Consider the following 24866-nt stretch of genomic DNA (forward strand, 5'->3'; position numbering starts at 1 on the left):
AAGTATCCATTTGTACTTAATATATAAGACTCTTGCTTTTAAAATACACTGGATTTGGGGTGCCTGGGTGGCTCAGTCAGTTAAGTCTCCAACCGATGATTTTGGCTCAGGTCATGATCTCAGGGTCCTGTGATCGAGCCCCGCATCGGGCTCCGCACTCAGTGGGGAGTCTGCTTCTCTCTCTCTCTATCCCCTCTCCCTTTGCCCCTCCCCCTGCTGTCTCTTTCAAATAAATAAATCTTTAAAAAAATATAAAATACACTTGCATTAGAACATTCAACTGTAACTTCATCAGTTTAATACCAAATATAAGATTTTTATTTTGTTCAAAAAAAAAGATTTTTATTTTGTTCATAAAAGCAAGAATGTTTTTTAAACATACCAATGTAAGGAATTCTAAAGATGTGTCTGTGCATGAATAGCAACCAAGTGGGAAGTAAGAAAATTATATATTAATTAGATCAATGTCATTGTTTGTGATGTTTTTCAGATATCTTTTTCCACATATTTTTGAGAGTGGAGGAAAATGACTAATTTCTGGCAGGATTTTTCCTCACTGATTGTTCATTTTAAACATTTTTTAATAGGTTTGGGCAAGAGTGACTATGAATAGACAACTTCTTGATCATATGGATTCATGGACAGCTAAGTTCAGAAATGTAAGTTCTGACATTACTCTTTGGACAATACTAGTGCCTCTTAATATGCAAAATATGTTATTAGAATATAATTTAGAGGTATTAATTACTCATTAGAATAGCAGAATTAATATTTAAAAGTACAATATGGATGGCACATATGTAAGGATAAATACGACATTTACCTTATGGTGTCTGTTTTCATCAGATTTTTTTCTCTCCGTATTTAGTAAATCAGTTTATTTTGAGTGGATTAAGGGATAATATATTTAGTTATTAAGATCTTCTTCCCTTTCCCAGCAGCTCAATTTTATTTTATTTTTTTTCCATTTTTTAAAAAAGATTTTATTTATTTGAGAGAGAGCCACGAGCAAGGGGGAGAGAGAGAAGCAGGCTCCCCACTGAGCAGGAAGCCTGATGTGGGGCTCCATCCCAGGACCCTGGGATCATCACTTGAGCCAAAGGCAGACACTTAACCATCTGAGCCATTCAGGCACCCCTATTTTATTTTATTTTATTTTATTTAAGGTTTTTTTTTTTTTCACTTTTTTTCCCCCCAAAGAGCTTTTCTGTCAGAACCTATTCTATGTCCAGAAGTTTGAGGGAAATGAATGAGGTCCTCACCTTCAGAGAACTTTTAAGTTAGAGAGAGAAGATAATATATACTAGAAGCTACTTCAGAATATTTCAGTTTCTTCGATTGTTTTGGAGAAGAACCCTCTCATCCTTGACCTGGAGGTTGGGAAGACAGACTCATCCAGAGCGAGTGAGTTCCCTTGTTTCAACCCTGCCTCTTTCCCGCTCTGGGAAGTACTCGAAGGTCCCAAGTTCTGAGGGGCACACGAGGGGCCCTCCTCCACTCCGGGCTCCGTGTAGATTCTGTGGAGGCTGCCACTACTTCACTCCCATCCTTCAGCTCTCATGCATCCACTCTACGTCTTCTAGAAATCTATTGAAGTCACTTGTGCTCCTCTTTTTATTTTTTTACTATAATTTTAATAGGGTATTGAGAGGGAGTGATGAAAATAGCAGCCTGTTTTCTTGAACCAGAAGCCTGGATGGCTTTTTAAACATAAAAATTCCCGGGGCGCCTGGGTGGCTCAGTTGGTTAAGCGACTGCCTTTGGCTCAGGTCATGATCCTGGAGTCCCTGGATCGAGTCCCGCATCGGGCTCCCTGCTCGGCGGGGAGTCTGCTTCTCCCTCTGACCCTCCCCCCTCTCATGTGCTCGCTCTCTCCTCTCATCCTCTCTCTCAAATAAATAAATTAAAAAGATCTTTTAAAAAATAAATAAATAAATAAAAATAAACATAAAAATTCCCTCATGGGGATAAAAGGTACAGCGTAGGGAATATAGTCCTGAACCCCTTAGGCAATTTTGTTGCAGCCCAAGAGTGGCTGGCAAGTGGAATGCATTGAGTACATGTTGGAAAAATGAATAAGTGAAATGTTGCCCTAGAACTATACTCTGTTATTTCTACCTATATAAGGGCTTGAAATTTCAAGGTTTTTTGGATTTTTTTTTTTTTTAAAGCAGTATACATATACCATATATTTTGTAATAACTACTAGCAGAGTCTGGTTAGCACTCAGTAATCAACCACATTAATATTTGCAACAAAGCATATGAATAGTCACACTGTAGCCTCATGGGAATTCAGTTCAGATCTTGCCAGTGTATTTGGTTTGCTTGCTAAATGGATTACCAGAAAACTTTGTGTTTTTATAAAAGGTTTCTTTTTTTTTTTTTAAAGATTTTATTTACTTATTCATGAGAGAGAGAGGCAGAGAGAGAAGCAGACTTCCCGCAGAGCAGGGAGCCCGATGCGGGACTCGATCCCAGGACTCCGGGATCATGACCTGAGCCGAAGGCAGACGCTTAACCGTCTGAGCCACCCAGGCACCCTAAAAGGTTTCTTAATTCACAAATCTGTGTAAGGAATTGCAGACTTGTTTTTCATCTGAAACTTTTTCGTCGTTCCATTTTATGGTTAAACAGAAGTAGTGGTCGAAGTTGCCATGAACATACACACAAAACACATAACACACAGACAATTCAAATGGGGTATTTCCTTGGACAATCTTTTCACTTCTCAGGATTAGTTTGATATTAGCCATCCGAAGTGGCATTTGAGGTTTCTAGTCCTAAAGTAATATTGTAATATTCATAAGCCAGTAGATCTGATATGTATAATAGATGTGTTTCCACACAGCTCGGGAATTGGGTAAGCCTTCTGAGTTAATCAATTATGTTCGTTTGAAAAACTGTCTTACTAATTACAAAATATAAACATGACATGAAAAAATGTGTGATCATTACTGTAGAAATGTAAATCGGAAATTATCCTTTTAGTTAAATATAATAATCATAAAAACTTGAGAAAAACTTAGCATGGGGTGTCTTGTGGTGCAGTCTCTTGAGCGTCTGACTCTTGGTTTCAGCTCAGGTCGTGATCTCAGGGTCATGAGATCAAGCCGCACATGGGGCTCCATGCTCAGCACAGAGTCTGCTTGGGATTCTCTCTCTCTCTCCCACTGCCCCCCGCTTGTGCTGTTTCTCTGTCAAATGAATAAATAAATCTAGAAAGAAAGAAAGAAAGAAAAAGAAGAGAGAGAGAAAGAAAAGAAAGGAAGAAAGAGAGAGAAAGAGAAGAAAGAAGGGAAGGAAGGAAAAAAGGACAGAAAGAAATAAACTTAACATATAACTGAAATTTTTATATTTTCTTCAGCAATAAGCAGGCCTACATGCTTTAAGACTATGACTTAGTTGACTTACACTCTACTAGCTTGCTTACTTAACTTTCCGGACTTCAGCAGCTGCTACTTCATTCTCTTTCACTATACTATATATATACACACTATACAAGTAGAAGACAGTAAATATTCTTAGCATTTCATGAAAATAATTATTTGAGGGGCGCCTGGGTGGCTCAGTCATTAAGCGTCTGCCTTCAGCTCAGGTCATGATCCCAGGGTCCTGGGATCGAGCCCTGCATCGGGCTCCCTGCTCAGCGGGAGGCCTGCTTCTCCCTCTCCCACTCCCCCTGCTTGTGTTCCCTCTCTCGCTGTGTCTCTCTGTCAAATAAATAAATAAAATCTTAAAAAAAAAAAAAAAAAAAAAAGAGGGCGCCTGTGTGGCTCAGTTGGTTAAGCAACTGCCTTCGGCTCAGGTCATGATCCTGGAGTCCCTGGATCGAGTCCCGCATCGGGCTCCCTGCTCGGCAGGGAGTCTGCTTTGCCCTCTGACCCTATCCCCTCTCATGTGTTCTCTCTCATTCTCTCTCTCTCAAATAAATAAATAAATAAAATCTTTTAAATAAATAAATAAAAGAATTATTTGAGAAATGCTTTGGAATTATGTATGTAAAATCTTTGCCTTGTTTCTTCCTAGTGGATCAATGAGACAATATTAGTGCCATTGGTACAAGAGATCGAGTCTGTGAGCACACAGATGAGACGAATGGGCTGTCCTGAGCTTCAGATAGGAGGTATGTGAAGATAGAGCCCAACATTTGATTTACCATCAGTGAATCTGCCAAGCAGAAATTTTCTTTTTGTACTGGGCTATTTAACAACTTTGTTATCTTGAGGCGAAGACAAAACTAAATGTCTCTAATATATATATTTTCTAATAAAAGTTTTATTGAAATAGAATTTACTTACCGTACAGTTCACCCATTTAAAGTCTACAGTTTAGAGGTTTGGGTTGTGCAACCACAATCAATTTTAGAGTATTTCATCGCCCAGAAAAGTAACCCCATATACCCCGTTCCCCCCATCACCCATTCCCCAGCCCAAGGCAACTACCAATTTAGACAGACCCGTTCTGGATATTTCACATAAATGGAATCTTACAATCTGTTGTCATTTGTGACTGGCTTCTTTCACTTCACATGTTTTCAAGGTTCATCTGTGTTACAACATTTATCAGTACTTTGTTTCTTTTTATTGCCAAATAATATCCTATTATATTGATCTATTGCATTTTGTTTACCCATTTAGCAGTTGACTTACATTTGGGTTGTTTTCACTTTTTGGCTATTATGAATAATGCTGCTATGAACAGTTGTATACAGGTGTTTGTGTGGACATATGTTTTAACTTTCTCTAGGAGTACAGTGGCTGAGCCATATGGTAACTCCATGTTTAACTTTTTGAGGAACAGCAGACTCTTTTCTAAAGCAGCTGTACCATTTTACATTCCCACAAACAATGTATGAGGGTTTCAGTTTCTCACATCTTCACCAATACTTATCTGTCCTTTTTATTATAGTTGTCCTAATGGGTGTGAAATAGTTTCTCATTGTGGTTTTGATTTGCATTTTCCTGATGACTACTGATGTTGGGCATCTTTTCATGTGCTTATTGGCCGTTCATACATCTTCTTAGGAGAAATATCTTTTCAGATCCTTTACCATTTTTAAATTGGATCATTTGTCTTTTTTATCATTGAGGTGTTCTTTATATATTCTAGATACAAGTTCCTTATCAAATATTAATTCCAAGTTGTACAAAGCATAAAGAATGTGTAATAATGCTAATTTAAAATCACCTATTTTCAACTCTCTTACCTGCAAAAAAATAAAACTGTTAAGGTTCCATACAATTTGCCTAAAATACCATAACTTATTTAGTGTTAAGTAATTAGATTTCAAAATAAGTAAGGAATATCAGTGTGATGTGCTTTTTAAAAAGAATGACATTGCTTTGTGACTACAAATGCAGTATATATATACTATGTTCATTGTAGAGAGGCTGGAAAGTAGAGACAGAAGTACACAAAGAAAAATATTACCCAAAATCCTGCTTCCAGAGATAAATCACTATCAATTTTAAGTCACAACCAGTTATTATTTTTGGTTATGATACTAACTATATATATGTAACTATATAAGTGTATGTGTGTATATATATATATAGTATATATACTAATATATATATAGTCGTATACTTATATATAATATTGGTATATACAATATATATTTTAGTATGTATATAATATATATGTTAGTGTATGTATATCTCTCAGTTGTATGTTATAGCATAATTTAAGAACATTAAAATTTAAAAGTATGTATTTAGGAGTTGAGGGAATATGGTACATATATGTACCTACTTCTAATTAAATTGGAGTCATACTGTTTTGTTGCCTACTTTTACCCCCCAGTTTTTCTATTTTGTTAAATATTCTCCAGTACTGTTTTTGGTGGCTAGATTGTATTTCTTTTTTGTATGTGTAATATGTTGTATTTAACTGATCTTTATTATCTAATATGTAGGGGTTTTGCCCTTTACTGTTATTAGTAATGCTGTGAGTAAATATCCTTTTATCTAAATCTTTGTGTACATTTGTAATTATTTCTTAGGGATAATTTCTCAGAAGTGGAGTTAGTTCAGTAGGAATAAATACATTAAGGCTTTTGATGTACATAACCCTTTGAAAAGCTTCTACCGATTTATCCTCTAGCAACCATGTCACACAGAAGAATGCCTTTTTCCCAACATTGAGTATTACTAGTAAGGTTAGACATTCTGAAAATTTCTGTTGGTTTATTAATTGCTTTGTACAGTTGTCTTTCATGATAAGAGAAATCACTGTCATAAAAAGTTTGTGCTTATCAGTGGTGTAACAGGCAACTTCTTCTCAACCTGATTTTGAAAGCTCTCGTGTATCTTTTTATGCATACCCCACAAAAATATTTTGTGTATTAGCTGTTTATAGATTTGTCAGGCTGGATTTGGCTGCTGCTTTTGGAGTGTGTGTTCATGTGGTATCTGTGTTTATAAATCTGGCCACCGTGCCAGAAATGATAAAAAGAAATTGTAAGTAAAGTGTAGATAATGCAAATTGTTAAACTATTATTGCTTTCATTTATTCCTTCAACATCTGTGGAGGAAAGAGCATTTTAAGTTCTTTTAGAACCCACATGAAGAATAATCTGTCCGGTGTGTTTTATTTTTAACAGAGGCTAGTATTACTAGCTTGAAACAAGCTGCGCTGGTCAAAGCTCCTCTCATTCCAACTTTGAATACAATTGTGCAGTATCTAGACCTTACACCAAATCAGGAATACTTGTTTGAAAGGATCAAAGGTAACTAGTAATTTGAAGAGGAAAAAATTTCACTGCTTTGAGATTTTGTAAATAAAAGTAACAAGGAGGGGTGCCTGGGGGGCTCAGTGGTGACGGCTTCGGTTCAGGTCAAGATCTCACAGTCGTTGAGATCAAGTTCCTCATTGGGCTCTGCACTGAGTTTGGAGCCTGCTTAGATTCTCTCTCTCCCTCTTCCGTTGCCCCCCCCCCCCAACTCACACACTCTCTCTCTCTCTCTCAAAGAAAAAAAGTAACAAGGAAAAAAAATGTAAGTATTACTAAGTATCTTATATTTTATAAATATATATTTAATTATGGCTTAGTTAAGTCTTGAACAACTTTTGGTTTTTATATTTCATATGCTTAAGAATTGTCAAAACGGGACACCTGGGTGGCTCAGTTGGTTAAGCAGCTGCCTTTGGCTCAGGTCATAATCCTCAGTATCCTGGGATCGAGTCCCAATGTTAGGCTCCCTGCTCCGTGGGGAGCCTGCCACTCCCCCTGCTTGTGCTCTCTCTCTCTCTCTCTCAAATAAATAAAGGAACTGTCAAAATGATATCATTAGCCTTGAAAATACTAATGTTATTCTATATAGGGAAACTTAAATATGAGCTACATGGGCTCAAGTAAATACTTCACTCATTTGCTACTCTTTTAACTACCAAAAATGGATACCACTGTGACATTCTTCATAGTTTCAACGTGCTGATCCTTCTTTCTCTCAATTCTTGTAATTCATATTTAGTATGTTGCTTCTTTGTATTTCTGTTAGGTCCAGATTATGGGAGGGAAATGTGATCTTCTGAGGAGACTGGCATGAGAATCAGGAAATTTAACCTCCCTGATATTCCACTCTCTCTTTATGCCTCCCTGCTTTTATTTGGATAAACTGTAAAATGTTCTCATCACTAAAACAAGTTTTAGAAATAGTATTTCACTCTTCAGATTTCTCATAAATTTTAATTTGAAAGCGTTATGGTGCCCCCTCTCTCCCCTGGGTTTGGACTAGGGTTCAGGAATAATCATTTATCGTGACTTTTAAGAAAGTTTTTATTATAAGGAGAATTCAGATTTTCATAAAACTAGACACAACAGAATGCTGAAGCCTCTTGTACATAGCCCCTGGTCCCTGCAGCCTTCAGTCCCTGGGCATCTCAAGCCCTATCCATAGCCCCATCTATCTCCTCCCTTTCTGTATTATATATAGCTCGGTATGTGTCTCAAAGATAAGGCCTTTACCTCAATACAATTATCACACCTAATATTTTTTAACAGTTTCTTTATATCATGAAATATATACCTTATGTACGAATTTCCAACCAACTCATAAAATGTGTAATTACTTTTTCTGGTATTATTTGAATTGGGATTCAAATATAATCACATGGTATGACTGGTTGATAAAGCAAGCATTTAAGTTCCTGGGCACCTGGGCGGCTCAGTCGGTTAAGCATCTGCCTTCTGCTCAGGTCATGAGCCCAGAGTCCTGGGATCGAGTCCCACATCGGGCTCACTGCTCAGCAGAGAGCCTGCTTCTCCCTCTCCCTCTGCCTGCCACTCCCCCTGCTTGTACTCTCTCTCTCTTTCTCTCTCTGTCAAATAAATAAATCTTATAAGTTCCTTTTAAGCTATAGGTTTCCTGTCCATCCTTTTTTTTTTTTTCTCTGCAACTTATTTGTTGAAAAAACTGAATTGTTTGTCCTATAGAGTTGCCCATGGTATGGATTTTACTGAATACGTCCCCATGGGGTGTAATTTTACATGATCCTCTGTCCTCTGTATTTCCTGTAAATTCAGGTTGCAATTTTTGGCAAGATTGCCTGATAACAGGATATTTGTGTATCCAAAAAATATGTGTATGTACACATGTATGCAAAATAATCAAATATACAAAAAAGCTTAAAAAGTACAGCGAACACTATATAGGCCTTCTAGGTTGGATGGTTACCAACATTTCGCTGTCATTGATTCTCTCTACATATATGCACATGCACTTTTATTTTTTTGCTCTACCATTTGAAATTCATTACGGACATCATTACTTTTCAGCATGCGATTTCCTAAAAATAAGAACATTCTCCTACATAACCCCAATACACTTAACAGACCTTTAAAATTAGTGATATTTCTATAATATCATCTAATACACAGTTCATATTCAAATTTTCCAATTGTTCAAAACATACCCTTTTTTCCTAACCAGAATAGAGTGTAGGTTCACACATTACCGTATGTTGTTTTATCTTTTTTTAGTCACTTTCTCAGGAACAGTTCTGCCCTACCTTTTTCCCCCACATGACACTGATTTTTTTAAGAACCCCGAATGGTAATATGTAAGTTAATCTTTTATATCTTGTATTTCTTTATATTTGGGTGTTTTCATCAGGTTTTTAAGATGATATGCTTCCCTTACTGTAGCCCTTCGGCCTTTTTTCTTATTTTTTTGGCTTTTTAAATTTCATCTTTGTTTCTCCAGAACTTTCTCAGGGAGGCTGTATGAGTTCATTTCGATGGAATAGAGGTGGAGACTTCAAAGGACGCAAGTGGGATACAGACCTGCCCACTGATTCTGCTGTAAGTCCCTACTTTTTTTTTTTTTTGGTTTAACATTTTTCCATGTTATTGTATTTATATACTTTTATTTTTCTATTATAAAAATAAGTATTAAAAAGAATTTAGAAACTAAGGTAGAAATAAAAATTTTAAATTTTACCAGCATCTTAACCACTGTTAATATTTTGGTGTATGGGGGCGCCTGGGTGGCTCAGATGGTTAAGTGTCTGCCTTCGGCTCAGGTCATGATCCCAGGGTCCTGGGATCAAGTCCCTCATCGGGCTCCCTGCTAGGTGGGGAGCCTGCTTCTCCCTCTGCCTCTCTCTCTCTGACTCACATGAATAAATAAATAAAACATTAAAAAATATATATTTTGGTGTATTTTCTTTTTTTCCCTTTACTTAGATTGCACTATTTTTTAATTTTTTTTTTTAAAGATTTTATTGATTTATTTGACAGAGAGAGAGACAGCGAGAGAGGGAACACAAGCAGGGGGAGTGGGAGAGGGAGAAGCAGGCTTCCCGCTGAGCAGGGAGCCTGATGCGGGGCTTGATCCCAGGACTCTGGGATCATGACCTGAGCCGAAGGCAGACGCTTAACCATCTGAGCCACCCAGGCGCCCCATGCACTATTTTTTAATGTTTTTATCATAGTTGTAATCATCCCACATGTAAAATTTTATATTCTTTTTTCACTTTTGCAATGTTTAAGTATTTTTTCATTATTACACACACTCAAGTAACTGTTTTCTTATATTGGAGCTAAAAGTTTGAGAATTATTTAGTTTCTGTTTTAAATAAGATTGCAAGGAATATCGTGATGCATATTTTTTTCTTATTTGGGATTATGGCTTTAAGAATGATTCCTAGGAGCGCCTGGGTGGCTCAGTCGTTAAGCGTCTGCCTTCGGCTCAGGTCATGATCCCAGGGTCCTGCGATCAAGCCCCGCATCGGGCTCCCTGCTCAGCGGGAAGCCTGCTTCTCCCTCTCCCACTCCCCCTGCTTGTGTTCCCTCTCTTGCTGTGTCTCTCTCTGTCAAATAAATAAATAAAATCTTTAAAAAAAAAAAAAAAAAAAGAATGATTCCTAGAGGAGCCTGGGTGGCTCAGTTGGTTAAGTCTCTGACTCCTGATTTTGGCTCAGGTGATGATCTCCTCAGGGTTGTGAGATCAGCCATAAGATTCTGGGAGTGGGGCCTGCTTAAAATTCTCTCTCCCTTTCCCTCTGTTCCCCACCCACACACACTAACGCTCTCTTAAAAAAAAAAAAATCCTAGAATTAAGATTGATGAAATCGAAGAGTATAATGTTTTTGAGCATTTAAGAGTTTTTCAAGATCATGTTCTTTATTGTTTTAATAATGACGTTATATGTAAAAATGAAGTTTCAAATGCTGATACTCAAATTGAGAATATATGTGTATTTTTATCTTGTGGGTTTTTTTTTTTAAGATTTTATTTATTTATTTGACAGAGAGAGAGAGAGCACAAGTAGGCAGAGAGGCAGGCAGAGGAGAAGGAGAAGCAGACTCTCCACTGAGCAGGGAGCCCGATGCGGGACTCGATCCCAGGACCCTGGGATCATGACCTGAGCCGAAGGCAGCCGCTTAACCGACTGAACCACCCAGGCGCCGCATTGTTTTTTTTGTTGTTAACTATATGGGTATGAACAATCCACTTAACAGAAAACTGGGAATGTCTTGCTTTTCTCTTTTCATTTTATAGATTTCATCTTATAAATGTAACCACTTGAAAGCATTTTTGCTAGTTCTCTCTTTAGGGAAAAATTTAAAAATTGGAGTCATTATAAACAAAGGCTTAAAGCCATGATAGATTTTCATGCTGATTTTGAAAAATTGTTTCCTCATCTTCAGATCATCATGCATGTATTTTGCACCTACCTCGATTCCAGATTACCTCCACATCCTAAGTACCCTGACGGAAAAACATTTACTTCTCAGCACTTTGTTCAGACACCAAATAAACCAGGTATAAACTTCCTAAAAGAATGGGTTGAGGGGTTTTCACATGAGATACATAGAGAGGTTGGCTTGTTTTGTTAATGTAGCATATTTTCTTTACAGATGTGACAAATGAGAATGTTTTTTGCATTTATCAGAGTGCTATCAACCCTCCCCATTATGAGCTAATCTACCAGCGTCATGTCTACAATCTTCCAAAGGTACTTCTAAATGTAAAAATTGCTATTACAGAGTGTCACAGATGACTTGCTTTGATAATATTTTTTAGAGTCTCTTGTTTAGGGAATGGGTAAACTTTTTAAATTAGGGAAAATGCATTTCTTGACTATCCCCCTTTTTTTTAACTATAAAAGTAATATATGCTTAATTTGGGAAAGAAAAAGAAGAAAGATCATTCATTATTCCATTACTTAAAGGCAGCTATTGTTAACATTTTTGGTGTATTGCCTTTGGTAAATTTCATTTTGGTCTTTCTCTGTGCTATTTTATGGGTTGAAATCATATTTATGTAATTTTATTTCCTTTTTAAAAATTAACTTCTTAATTTAATTACCTTAAAAAACCATAATTTTCCATCCCATTAAAAAGCTTCCATAGAAACACTTTTTAATGGCTGTAAAAAAGTTTATCATAAGATTATAACATAATGTATTCAATCATTCCCCTGTCGTTGGACATTTTGGATGTTCTAATTCTTCATTATCATAAACACTGCTGAGTATTCATTTTTATGGATATAGCTATCTGCATTTTGGGTAATTTTGTTAGCTTAAAGTCCAAAAGTGGAATTCTAGGTTATAGAATATTTTCAAGGCTTTTAAAATATATTATAAAACTACTTTCTACAAAAGATTATTGTACCAGTTTACATTTCTATTCAGGTATTTTACTCTTGACTGCAAACATCACTTCTGCTGATGATCTTTGCACTTGGTGTTGTTACCAGCTTCTTTACTAAGAAATTTTACATTGACTATAATCATAAATTGTGTTCTCCATCAAATTCCTATTCCTGTTATTAATTAATACTAATTTCCTTTTTTCAAGTTTAACATTTCACCTTTGTAAGTGTTAATATTTTGGACCATTGAAGTTTCTGTCCAAATCCATGCAAATGAAAGTCTGAATTACACAGAATTCTGAGTTAGTAGAATGTGAACTGATAGGATCTGCGTTTATCTTTTTGTTTGGTTCGCATAATTTTTTGTTTGGCTTGGTTTAAATCTTGCTGTCTTTTTGTTCCAGGGCCGAAATAATATGTTTCATACATTGTTAATGTTCCTCTACATCATAAAGACTAAAGAGTCAGGAATGCTTGGGTAAGTATTGATGCTTATTTAAAAACACAAGTACTTAATTTATTTACTGTTTTTCTTCCTTTGTTAAGATTCTGCAGAAGGCAGCATCATATACTGAAAGGATTGTGGACTGAACAAGAGATTGGGCTTCTAGTGTAAGCCCAGCCCTGTCACTAACCAGTTCTGCTCTCTTGGGCAAGTCCCTTCATTCCTCACCAACCTCCATTACATTGGACCACATCATTGGCTTTACAGTTGTGTCCCTCAGAGGAGCAACTCTGAGATCCATATCAGGCTCTTGCCACTTTAAAATTTAAAAACAAAACAAAAGCCATCCCATATCAGACACAAAGGCTTCTGTAAAATGTTTTATATTTCCAGAAAGACTGAGTCAGCAGCCATTCCATATTATTGTTAACTGGGGTGGAAAAATGGGCAGTTGAAATTGTTTACTTTGTTATTCTAAATATGTAGTAATGAAGCTCACATGCTATTAACAATAAATTCAGAATTGTTGTATGGTCCTTTTGGTGATTCAAAATTTTAGTGTTATCAAATAATGTTTTGAAGGAACAGGACTGCAGGTAAAGCTGGGTAAATCTGATAATGCAAAGGTCTGAGAGTCTAAAAACCTGAGGTTAAGAAAATGTGAAGGGAAAGGCATGGAGTGGAAAACATCTAAGGTCCACTCCAGTTTTGATATGCATGCCTCTTTTCACTTTTGTTTAGGCGTCCTGTTTTATACATGTTCTAGACCTGCATTGTCTGATAGAGCAGCCACCAGCCACATGTGGCATTGAGCATTTGAAACATGACTCATCTGAAATGAGATGTGTTGTAAGTGTAAAATATATAGACTAGAATTTGAAGACCAAAAAAAAAGTAAAAGATCTCTTTAATAACTTGGTACATTGACTACATGTTGAATTAATACATTGGATGTATTGGGATTAAATGAAATATATTACTAAAATTAATTTCACCTGTTTCTTTTTACTTTTTATAAAATTTTTAAGGTGTCTGTTAGAAAATTTAAAATTATGGGGGCGCCAGCCTGGCTCAGTCGTTAGCATGCGACTCTCTCTTTTTTTTTAAATAGATTTCATTTATTTACTTGTCAGAGAGCACAAGCAGGCGGAAGCAGCAGGCAGAGGCAGAGGGAGAAGCGGCTCCCCGCTGAGCAAGGAGCCCGATGTGGGCCTCGATCCTAGGACCCTGGGACCATGACCTGAGCCAAAGGCAGTTGCTTAACGACTGAGCCAGCCAGGCGCCCTTGAGATTTTTTTCTTAACCAAGGGAAAAGAAGCTTTGAAATTAACTTTTTAAATATGATTGATTAATCTTTTTAATACATTCTAAAACAATCAAATGGTTAAAAAACTACTATCATCTAACTTAAAGGAAATAAGCAAGTAGCTCAAATATAGTCCATTTGGAATCATGCCCATAAAGCAGCAGATTGATTCAAATACATTATCAATTCAATGCCAGATATTTGTACAGTTACTGGAATGAGATGAATGTTTTACTTCCAAAAGGGAAAAAAAAAATCTAGACAGAATTGACTGCACAGTAATTTAAGGGCTCTGTTCAGCAAATAAACCATAAATAAAGCTTAAAGCTAAATGACAAACTGAGACAAAATATTATGGTTGGAACACATATAGCAAATCCAAGCTAATATCCATCATATATAAAGAGCATATATAAATTCATTGGAGGGGTGCCTGGGTGGCTCAGATGGTTGAGTGTCTGCCTTCGGCTCAGGTCGTGCTCTCTGGGTCCTGGGATTGAGCCCCACATCGGGCTCCCTGCTCAATGGGGAGCCTGCTTCTCCCTTCCCTCTGCCGCTCCCCCTGCTTGTGCTCTCTCTCTCTGTCTCAAATGAATACATAAAATATTTTTTTAAATAATAATAAATTAAAAAATAAATTCATTAGAAAATAAAAACAAGGGCGCCTGGGTGGCTCAGTTGGTTGGGCGACTGCCTTCGGCTCAGGTCATGATCCTGGAGTCCCGGGATCGAGTCCCGCGTCGGGCTCCCTGCTCTGCAGGGAGTCTGCTCCTCCCTCTGACCCTCCCCCCTCTCATGTGCTCTCTGTCTCTCTCATTCTCTCTGTCTCAAATAAATAAATAAAATCTTTAAAAAAAAAAAAAGAAAAACAGAAAATGGTCATAGACTGAAAGACTTTCACAGAAAAGTGTTGTGTAAATGGCTAATAAACATGAAAAGATGCTTAGCCTTATATACGAAAAAGCCAAAATTAAAACATTTCTTTCTATCAAATTGAGATTTATCATTTGTAGGGTTTTTGTTTAAGATTTTATTTTATTTTTTTAAGCAATCTTAAAAAAATAAAACAGGGGGCTCAAACTCACAATCCCGAGATCCAAGAGTCACACGCTCCCCTGACTGAGCCAGCCAGGTGCCCCTATCATTTGCAGTTTTGGTGAAGAAGTTCCTTGAAGAAATGGGAAAAACCAGTTAATATAGAAATTACCTTCTTTGAAGGGCATTTTTGTAATATATATATATTTTTTAATTTTTTTATCAAAATTAACTACTCATAATTTTTAAAGTTCTGTAGTGCTGTAAGTTCATGACAGAAATGAGCAGTTCCCTGTGTTCCCAAGCCCACTTGAAACTGATTTAGTCTTTTCTTCTAACACTACTCTCATGGTTCCACATAATAGAGGCATGTAGCTCTCTCTTGATTCTTCAGTTTGAGACATTGGAGGTTGATTTCTTATTTTGTTAGATGAGTAATTTAGCTTATAGCCCTCTCTTCCCTTTGTACTTTGAATATGGTGTAGTACTCTATGGAGTAGAAGTAGATTTTTCTTTTTGTTATATATACAGTAGGGTTTAGTTGAGACTGTATCAATAATCCCCATATACAAATTCACTAAAGCATCAGTAATAATTGGTAAATCCCCAATTCAAGTTGAATAGGTAACATTCTCTAAGAGGCCTAGCATCCCTATATCCTCTATTTTAAAATTTTAATTGATACTTTTACTTGCTAAAATTATTTGGTTAACTCTATCCTGTGTAATAGTTATTGAGATCTACTAAAAAATTAATTTTCCACACCCCATAAATCCATTTGTTCTAAATTTGGGTTTTAAGCACAGTTAAGAAAGCAGTTACTATTACTAGGGTTCACCTGATAAACCATATGTAACCTAACTCATTACAGAATAGCATTAAATGTCATTGATGAAATATGTATTCCTTGTCAAGACTCTTGTTTTCATTATTTGAAAAAAGACCCTAAATGCTTGACATTCAGTCAATTCCACTAAAACCTTTTTTTTTTCTTCTTCTCTTTATAGGAGAGTTAATCTTGGTCTGTCTGGTGTGAATATTTTGTGGATTTTTGGCGAGTAGTGGATCATTTAATTCCAAACATTTGGACTTTTCTTTGATTGAACCGGAAGTTGAATCTAAGCATCTCTGAGTCACTGCCTCTTTTGAAATAAGATACATATGTGTGTTACAGACTCTTTAATGAAAAATCAGCTATTATGAAACTTACTTGTAAAAGTATGTCCTAAATCTTCTACACCAAGAGACATTACTTTTACTTTTTTATTACCTTTCAGATTTTTCAGTTGCCTATAAAACTGCAACCCTTCAGATATTTGTTGACCCAAAGCAGTGCAATTTCCCCTTCGTTAAGCAGTTTGAGTCCTTTTTCATTGTAACCTACAAATGAGAATCATGCACCTAATTTTTCCCTGCAGAAATTGTTCTTTCAGTTGCATTGTTTGGTGTAAATACTTGAAAAGAAACAAGGAAATTGCTAATTCATCTCTGTGCTTACCCACTGTTCTACAAGTCAGCCCATGGCCCGTATTTAAAGAAATGAGATAAACTTCTCAGTAATATATTAGTCTACGTGCATTTTTAAGTATTTTTGAAAGAGCTTTAAGAGTATTGGCATTTAAAAAAGTCAACTCTTGGGGGCGCCTGGGTGGCTCAGTTGGTTGAGCGACTGCCTTCGGCTCAGGTCATAATCCTGGAGTCCCGGGATCGAGTCCCGCATCAGGCTCCCTGCTCGGCAGGGAGTCTGCTTCTCCCTCTCCCACTCCCCCCTCTTGTGCTCTGTCTCTAAAATAAATAAATAAAAAATCTTTAAAAAAAAAAAGTCAACTCTTGGATCAAATGTTAACTGATAGAGTTAAACTATTTGGGTCTTAGGTTAAAAGGCTGAAGACATCAAGAAACAGCTGCTTTGGTTTTAATAACTTAATTTGACTATTCCATAATATTGTATTATTTTAAGAGTTCTCTAAGATCATACAATATCTGTTGAAAATTTTTAGGTATGTTCCAAATATCTGGAGAGTAAGAAGTGATGAAGTTTGTAAGTTTTGCTGACTCTGTTTTCTTATATATCTGTATATAGTATCTCTAAAGCTAGCTAGCAGTTGCATTTTGTCTTCTGGTTTGACATATTATTGGAGACTGTTCTGTCACATTATGTAAACCCGAAAACAACGACAACCAGTATCTTCTGAGTAACTGCCTGTTGGGCCTGTATATGCAGCCCATTTTTAATAATTTGTAAATTCCGTTTTTCAAAAAGTTGTTCCTGTTTTATAAAGGTCTTACATCCAAAGGAAAGGAAGTTTCTTTTAACTGTTTTTGACGTATGTTAAACATGTTTGCTATGATATTTTAGAAGAAAAAATTAAACATGTTAAATATAAGAACATATCAAAATCTAAGTACTATTTCAAAAGTTACTGAAGGTGTCATGGAAGAACACTTGTTATGCTGTTAAACTACTCAGTTGCATATTCTTTATTAAAGGGAATAAGGAGAAAAATTTTAATAACACGTAAGACAAAATTTTTTTCTTTGTGGGACTTAAGACCGCTTTTAGTCCAAAAATTCAAAGCTATAATATTTTATTTTACAAGTGACTGTATGGGAAATATACATGTGAAAAGACTAGAGATCCGGACTAAAAAAGAAAAGCTGTTTTGTTTGCCTACTGTGAGTCTAGTGTGGGTTACTATAGTCTAGGTGGCTTTCCTGTATTGACCAGTCTTCACACGTGTTTGAGCCAGCTTATATTTTAATGTAGCCTTTATTAAAAATACTTTGATGAATTAGTTGGAATTCACACTTCAGGAAGACAGTGCATTGCAAATATGGTAAATTTTTTTTTTGGTCTCTGTGTTAAAATGAGTAAATATCTACTTTTCTCTAAGTGTTATTTATAGGATATTTTTCACAAGGTTTGTTTGTTTTTTTTTTTTTTTGCTTAACTCATCCTTGTGGGATCAAATCCACCAATCTTTTAGATTATGTTCACTGTATCATTTATCCTTTTTTTTTTCCCTCTGTGAATATCAGCCTTTTCTTCAGCCATATTGGTTGTAGGAGCATACCTAGGTGTTTATAATTTAGTCCCCACTGAGACCTAACAATGCTGGGTTGCTCGGCTTTCTCAAACTGATATATGGAACACTTTACACTGATATTTCAAGGGTGAAGACAAGCGGCATATGGGGGGCACTTCTAAACTCAGCTTTGGAATAGAAATCCTTTAAATGTGGACATTCCTCAGAGGTCAGTCTTGGTCCTCTGTTTCACCGTCTCTGCTTTTCCTCAGAGATCTCATTCACTCCATTTGATTCCCAAATTCAGCAGCAGCCGTAACGTCTCTCCTGAGCTCCGGTGGTGTGTCTCCTTTGACCTGTCAGACATTTCCACTTGGATGTCCAGCAGACTCTCTGTGTCTGGAACTGAATTCACATCTGCTGCATCCAGCTCGCTCTTCTAACCTGCCTTTTTCTGTTCATTGTACTACCGGTTGCCCACGCTCAAACCTCTGGTGTCATTTTTGATTCCTGGAGCTCCCCGGGTCCCCAATCCAATCAGGCAGCAAACCTCATCCATTCTTTCTTAACAATGTCTCTTGCAGCTGTCCCCTTCCATTTCTGCTGCCACTGTGCTCATTTACACCCTTATCAACTCACACAGGACTACTCCAACAACTGAATTAATCTCCCAGCTTCCTAATTGTTGCCGTGCTTCCAGACTTTCCAATTCATCCCGCACATTCTCTTCAAATTCATCTTCCTAAAACACCTGTTTGATCATTTCAGTCCCCTGATCAGTTCCTTTGCCTGACACGTAAAGCCCTCCGCAGTCTGGCCCCAGGCTGTCCTTACCCACCCAGACCCTTGGCACCTGCCGGGCTCTCCTCCCCTCCACGGCTTGCCCTGCCTGGAGGCTCCACTCTGATTAAACCTGCTGTTTTTTGGAGTTAGTTCTGGCCACTCCAGCTGGCAGTCATTTCTCCCCCAGGGTGATTGGATCTGTGCCCCTTCGCTGGCACTCAGCAGCCATGTGGATAGATTCAGAAGTGACTTTTAGTCTAACAGTGCGTCCTCGTATCTTCTCTCATCCTCCTAAAGAACAGGGTTTTTTACCAGTCTGAGCCGTCCCACCGTTCGGGAGGACTTGACAATGGCTACGGCTACCTTCTGGAAAAGGCTTGCATTCTCCTCTTCGAAGGACACCTTTCAAGCAGCTAAGCACACTGGCTTTCATCCTGTGCTGAGACCTGAGGAGGAGGAAGCAGCAGGGGGACTGCCTGAGGAGGGTGTGAGGGAAATGACAGGGCCGATTCCCTGTCCCCTGGGGGTGTCTTCCTTCTGAGCTGGGCTGAGGCTGCTGCACTGGGCAGCACGTTGTTCCAAACGCCACAGGGTCCACCATCCCTCGGGCTGGGGCGGCTCCCGCCTCAGCTGCCCCGGACTGTGGGTAGCAGCAGAGGGCTGGGCTCTCTGGCCAGAAGGCTTTGGACAAGGGCCTGGGGAGGTCTTGTCTGCCCCCTTACAATGAGAGGGGTTTGCACAACCAGCCCCTGTGCTTCCTGGGCCCTGGTGACATTGTCACATGTCCCTGGGTACGCCAGTGGTTTTCTGCTGAGTCGAGAGGATTGTTAGGTATTAGTTGGGAGCCACATCTCTAATTTGATCCCTGGAAGGTCATCAGCATTCCATTTCCACACTGATCCAGCTGTCCTGACCTGGGGAACAGGTGATGGGTTCTCAGTCAGGGTCGGGAAGAAGAGTCCAGTACAGCAGGCCTGGTATGGGGAGCAGGCTGGCGTGCACCTGGGGAACCTGTCCACCCCGGGACAGTTCACAGCAGAGGCACGTGCAGACGGTCCCAGGCGCTGCTGTGGCTGCTGGCATTTCCATTGAAAGCTATAGTTAAATCCTTTCATGCTCCCAAAGCAGAATGAATATTCCAAAAATCAGTCTGGCGGGAGGAGCCACTAACCTGAATGGGCTGAGGCTTGGGAAGACTGAGCTCTGTCCCTGACGGGCAGGGCAGTTCCCTTTTCCATGGATTCTGATTCAGAGATCATGGAGAAGCTAAATTGAGAATAATGGATGACTGGTTTGGGGTAAGGAAAAAAAAAACGGCTTTAAAAACTCTCAAAACAGGCACCCGGGTGGTACAGTCCGCTGGGTGTCCCACTCCTGGTCTCGGCTCAGGTGGTGATCTCTGGGTGGTACGATTGAGCCCCACGCTCAATGCAGAGTCCATTTGAGATTCTCTCCCTCTCCCTCTGCCCCTCCTGCTTGTGTTCACTCGCACGCATGCGTGCTCTCTCTTTAAAATAAATAAATCTTAAAAAAAAAAAGTCTCAAAATAGCACGCTGGTGTAAAAGTAGGAAATGGCCCCTTTGGCATTGTCGAGCAAAGATCTCGATCTCATTCACTGGACCATGAGACCTTCCTGGCCTTGACACACCCTCGCCCCACCCCAACCGCCCCTGCCAGTTGGACCTGCCCCCTGCTCCCACTTTCCTGCCCCCACCCCAGATTTGGCCACTTCCCAGCATAGACAGTGCTGCCCTTGTACCCTTGAAAGTTGGGCTTTCTGGTCTACCCATAAAACCCTCTCCTTCCTTTCCCATTTCTAAACTAGAAGGAAAAAATAACAACCCTGCATCAGACTCTGCTTTCATGACCTGCATCCCAAAGGAGGAAAGTCAGAAGGTGGTGATCTGCTCTGTTGGGGGCAAGTCTTGTTTTTTCAGGAGGAGTGGCCAGGCGTGATTCTTCCTCAAACACATGGTGTGTAGACTGGAATCAGGCAGCTCTGTGATAGTTTTGGCCCAGACTACAGGCAGGAGCTTACTGAGCTCCAGCTCCACAGAAAGGCCCCTTGTGTTCCTAATGAGGAGGGGTATCATCCCCTGGCCAGCCTGAGGGGCAGAGCCATCATCCAGCTAACTCCTAACTCGTGAATGCGGGACTTGGCAGAAGGAAGTCTGAACTAAAGCCATCAGCCCCCAAACCTGGGAGTTGGAAAAGGTGTTATGTGGCTTCCATCTCAAGCTAGTTAACTACTCCTAAAAGTAAATTCAGTACAGTGCTCTGTTTCCAGTTAAATGTTCTACATGAGTTCTTTAAAGTCTTTTTGTAAGCCGTCTTGAAAATTCCTGGAGCTAACTACCTTAATGTTGTGGATAGACTGCCCTTAGATCAAGTGCCTTGGATAAAACTTGAAGGTAAAGTCTACATCCTGGAACTATGGATTCTCTTAAGTGAGACACTACGTATTTTCTACATAGCCAGAGAAAGTATTTTTCATTGAAATTACTGTCTTTCTACTGTATACTACTATTTTCTACCTCAAAGCTCTATTTCCCCACATACACCCCCTCCCCCCTCACTCACTCACCCCCAGTAGTTTCTGTTGGTGAGGGGTCTGCAGCTCTCACGGGCTTGCCCTCCTGACCCTGTCCTGGTAGGTACGACAGTGGGGCAGTGCTGGAACAAATACCTGAGGAAAACCAGATCTCTCAGACAGATGGAACTCCTGTAAATGATGGAGCTTTGGTTAGACTGTGGCTTCCTTGAGGTGCTTGAGGGCAGGTGCATGTGACATGCTCAGGAAATATTTTTGGATTAACAATTGGATTAAGTAGACAGAATTTACTTGAAAAGCACTCCTTTTCTTGTTTTGGACTGGAATTTTCAATGTGCTTTCCATGCTGAAGACCATAGAGACCTCTCTGGCTAGTAAGTAGAAGGTGGCAGAGAAGAAAAGCAGTAAGGAGTTGGCAGTTGGATCTAAACTTGTAGAAAGGAAGGCCAGAGGGCCCACTCTACATTGCCATGCATTCCTCTTTGTTGGGCTCTATGCAAATTGATTCAATAGTAAAGAGTACGTATATGGCCGGGGTGGGGGGTGTCTAGATGCACATCTGCCCGTAGTTTCCTAGATGGATGCAAAATGGGTGGCATCTTACAAACTCACATGGCTGGAGCTGTACTGTGGTAGATGCGAGGTATGAGGGCTGGGAACACTATGATCGGTCACAGGATGCCATCATCCTGTTTCCTGACACATTGCAGAGTTTCCTCCAAGTATGCATCTAATTAGACTAGAGGATGTGCTACTCTGATGAGGAAACCAAGCTAGCCTCAGTCTATCCCACGGTGAGAGTCTGTGCCTCCTGGCCACACCGGAATCTGCCACACTCCTCTGGTGTAGGTACAAATTGGTACAACCCTTTGAGAACACAACATGGGGCTGTGTGTGTGTCTCAGTCACTCCTGCTGCATAACAAAGTCTCCCCCAATGAAAATAATCACTTAGTATCTCTCTCCATGGGGAACTGGAAGACTGAATCATCTTAAGGTGTGTTCATTCACATGTCTAGTGGTTGATGCTGGCTATTGACTGGGGCCTAACTGGGAATATGAGCAGAATGCCCACACAGGGTTTCCACATGTGGCCTGGGCTGCTTCATAATATGGTGGCTGAATTCCAAGTGCAAGTCTCTTGAGAAGGAAGGGGAGATAGGGACAGAGGCATATTACTTATTATAACCTAGACTTGAAAATTCTGCATTTCTTCCACTGCATCCTGTTGATCAAGGCAGCTACGGAAAACTATTTTCGAAGGGAGGGAGCCTAGACCCCACCTCTCAATGGAAAGATGTCCTACATCACATCATGTAGGATGGGTCATATATTGATGTGGCCAGTTTTGAAAAATACAATCTGCCACAATGTGCAATGCCCACGCCATGATATTAATACTCTGGCTCATCAGTCCCCGGAAAATATATCCTAGGAAAATATTCAACAGGAAAAAATAAGTTATGCCTAAGATGTTCATTGTGTGCATTTGTTTATTGATTTATCCATCCTCCCAGTAAATACTGTTTGAGGTAATTTGCTAGGTGCTAGGAATACAGAGAAGACTCAGCATACCCTTTTTCCCCCACATAGTTTCTAGTCTGTAATAGCTAAAAACAAAACCCGTCCAAATGTTTAAGATAGAACGGTTTAATACATTATAGTACCTCAACTCTCTGAGATATATTCTTGAATGAGATACCTATAGACTTATTTTTGACCCCCTTTAAAAATTCCTACAACTTTTAAAAGACTATGTAAAAAGATGGGGGAAATGTTGGGTAGAAGTGAAAACAAATCAAAGTTGTATGTCTACTGTGATTACAATTATGTAAAAATATGCATGCAGATCGCCAACTAGAACAGATTATCCAAATGTGAACTCACTTGTTGAAATGGGAATGTGGATGATTGTTTTTCCATTTTCAATTGCCTCTCAATGTTATGGTGCTTTTACAACTGAAAAAGTCCAGGGGGGCCGGGGGGAGGGGGGGAAGCGGTGCAAATAGAATTTTACAGGTCAAAGGAAGAGAAGGCTCTGCTGAGTGAGAAGCTGAGCGGGGAGAGGTGGCTACTGAATTTCTGTAGGAGGAGGAAAGCAGCAGGAATCGAACCATGAGGACAGGAGAGGAAGAGCTCCCTTTGGAAAAGTGCAAAGAGTCCAAACCAAGATGTGTTTAGAGGAGCGTGGGCAGATGGCTCGGAGGAAAGGTGCACCTGAGCTACGGGGCTGAAGAGTGCAGACTTTATAGCAGAGACTCTGAAACTTTTTGAGCAGAGAATGAAGTCAAAGGTGTGCTTAAGGAAAGTGACTCTGAGCACAGTGCTGAGGATGACAGAAGCTGGAGCTGCCGCAGGCCGGGAGGCCTGTGGGGAGGCCTGTGGGGAGGCCTGGGCTCCAGATGTGGCGGGAAAGATCGGAAAGCGTTTGTGGAAGAAGAGTGGTCACGACTTGGTCACCGGGCACACACAACTCCAAGATTTCAATGGAGGTGATTAGGAAGATGGTGGCACTAATAACAGAAACAGGAGGAAGAAGAACCCGTTTGCAGCAGAAGAGAAATTCTAGACACGCTGAGTTGGGAGCTGCTGTTGGGCCTCCAGATGGAGATGACAACAGATAGCTGGAAACAGAAGTCTGAATCTGAAGGAAGAGATCCCCATTTTTGGCATGACAGTTTGAACCTACACCTCTTCCTAGAATGCTCTTCCCCCAGCTATTTGTAACAGCTGCTTCCTGGCTTCTGGAAGGTCTCTGCTCAAATACCACCTCCTGGGGCCCTTTTCTGCCACCCGAGAATGGCAGCCTTGTCACTCACCATCACCCTTCCCCCGCTCAGCTCTTCAATGCACATACATGAGATTTTACTTACCGCACCAGCATCCTCTTTAGAGATGGGACACTAGTGTCATCTTCCTATCTGAAGAACTGAACGTGATGGGCAACTATGTGCCAATTCACTTACGTCAATTTCTATTGTGAAATGATAACAACAAATAGCATATATTTTTTCTGACTCCAGATCTTAGTCTAAAGATTTAAAACTCCTCTGCTGTGTTATACACCAAAAATACAACTTAGGGGGGCGCCTGGGTGGCTCAGTCGGTTAAGCATCTGCCTTCGGCTCAGGTTGTTATCTCAGGGTCCTGGGATGGAGTCCCACATCGGGCTCCTTGCTCAGCGGGGAGCCTGCTTCTCCCTCTCCCTCTGCCTGCCGCTTCCCCTGCTTGTGCGCTCTCTCTCTGTGTCAAATAAATAGATAAAATCTTAAAAAAAAAAAATACAACTTAGAAGAAAGGACACACACCAACTATTTCTTAAGAAAGCCTCCTGGAAGGCAGCAGACACTTCCAGGTACCTCCATCCCATTGGCCAGCTACTTAATCACATGGATACATGAAGCTGCAGAGAAATCTGGGAAAAGTAGTTTTTGTTCACCACGACCCTGGCCTTGGCCAGCTAATAATCCCAGCCCTACAGAATAAGGAGGGGTCGGATATTGGACAACAACAGCAGTCTGTCACTGCAGGAGATGTCCACACAAAAACCCCCCGAGCCTTGCGTGTGTCTGACTCCAAGGACAGTAACTGGATATAGAACTCATCGTCCCCTCAAAC

General features: G+C 39.6%; 1 protein-coding gene across 3 annotated transcripts in view; it reads left to right on the forward strand.

Annotated features, from left to right (window-relative positions):
* The window catches only part of TMEM209 (transmembrane protein 209), a 31061-nt gene extending 14567 nt beyond the window's left edge, over positions 1 to 16494 (forward strand). For all 3 annotated transcript variants that reach the window (XM_045864268.3, XM_045864266.3, XM_045864269.3), the window contains exons 8-15: positions 588 to 659; positions 4029 to 4125; positions 6604 to 6729; positions 9206 to 9303; positions 11154 to 11268; positions 11364 to 11461; positions 12507 to 12580; positions 15896 to 16494. In XM_045864268.3, the coding sequence (XP_045720224.1) occupies positions 588 to 659; positions 4029 to 4125; positions 6604 to 6729; positions 9206 to 9303; positions 11154 to 11268; positions 11364 to 11461; positions 12507 to 12580; positions 15896 to 15950 (735 nt within the window). In that variant the 3' untranslated portion in view covers positions 15951 to 16494. The remainder of the gene's footprint in view (positions 1 to 587; positions 660 to 4028; positions 4126 to 6603; positions 6730 to 9205; positions 9304 to 11153; positions 11269 to 11363; positions 11462 to 12506; positions 12581 to 15895) is intronic.
* Positions 16495 to 24866: the final 8372 nt, after the last annotated feature.

This window comes from Mirounga angustirostris, unplaced genomic scaffold (genome assembly GCF_029215605.1).
Source record: "Mirounga angustirostris isolate CCGP_5_RB_7025 unplaced genomic scaffold, mMirAng1.0.hap1 SCAF_12, whole genome shotgun sequence".
Lineage (NCBI taxonomy): Eukaryota > Metazoa > Chordata > Mammalia > Carnivora > Phocidae > Mirounga > Mirounga angustirostris.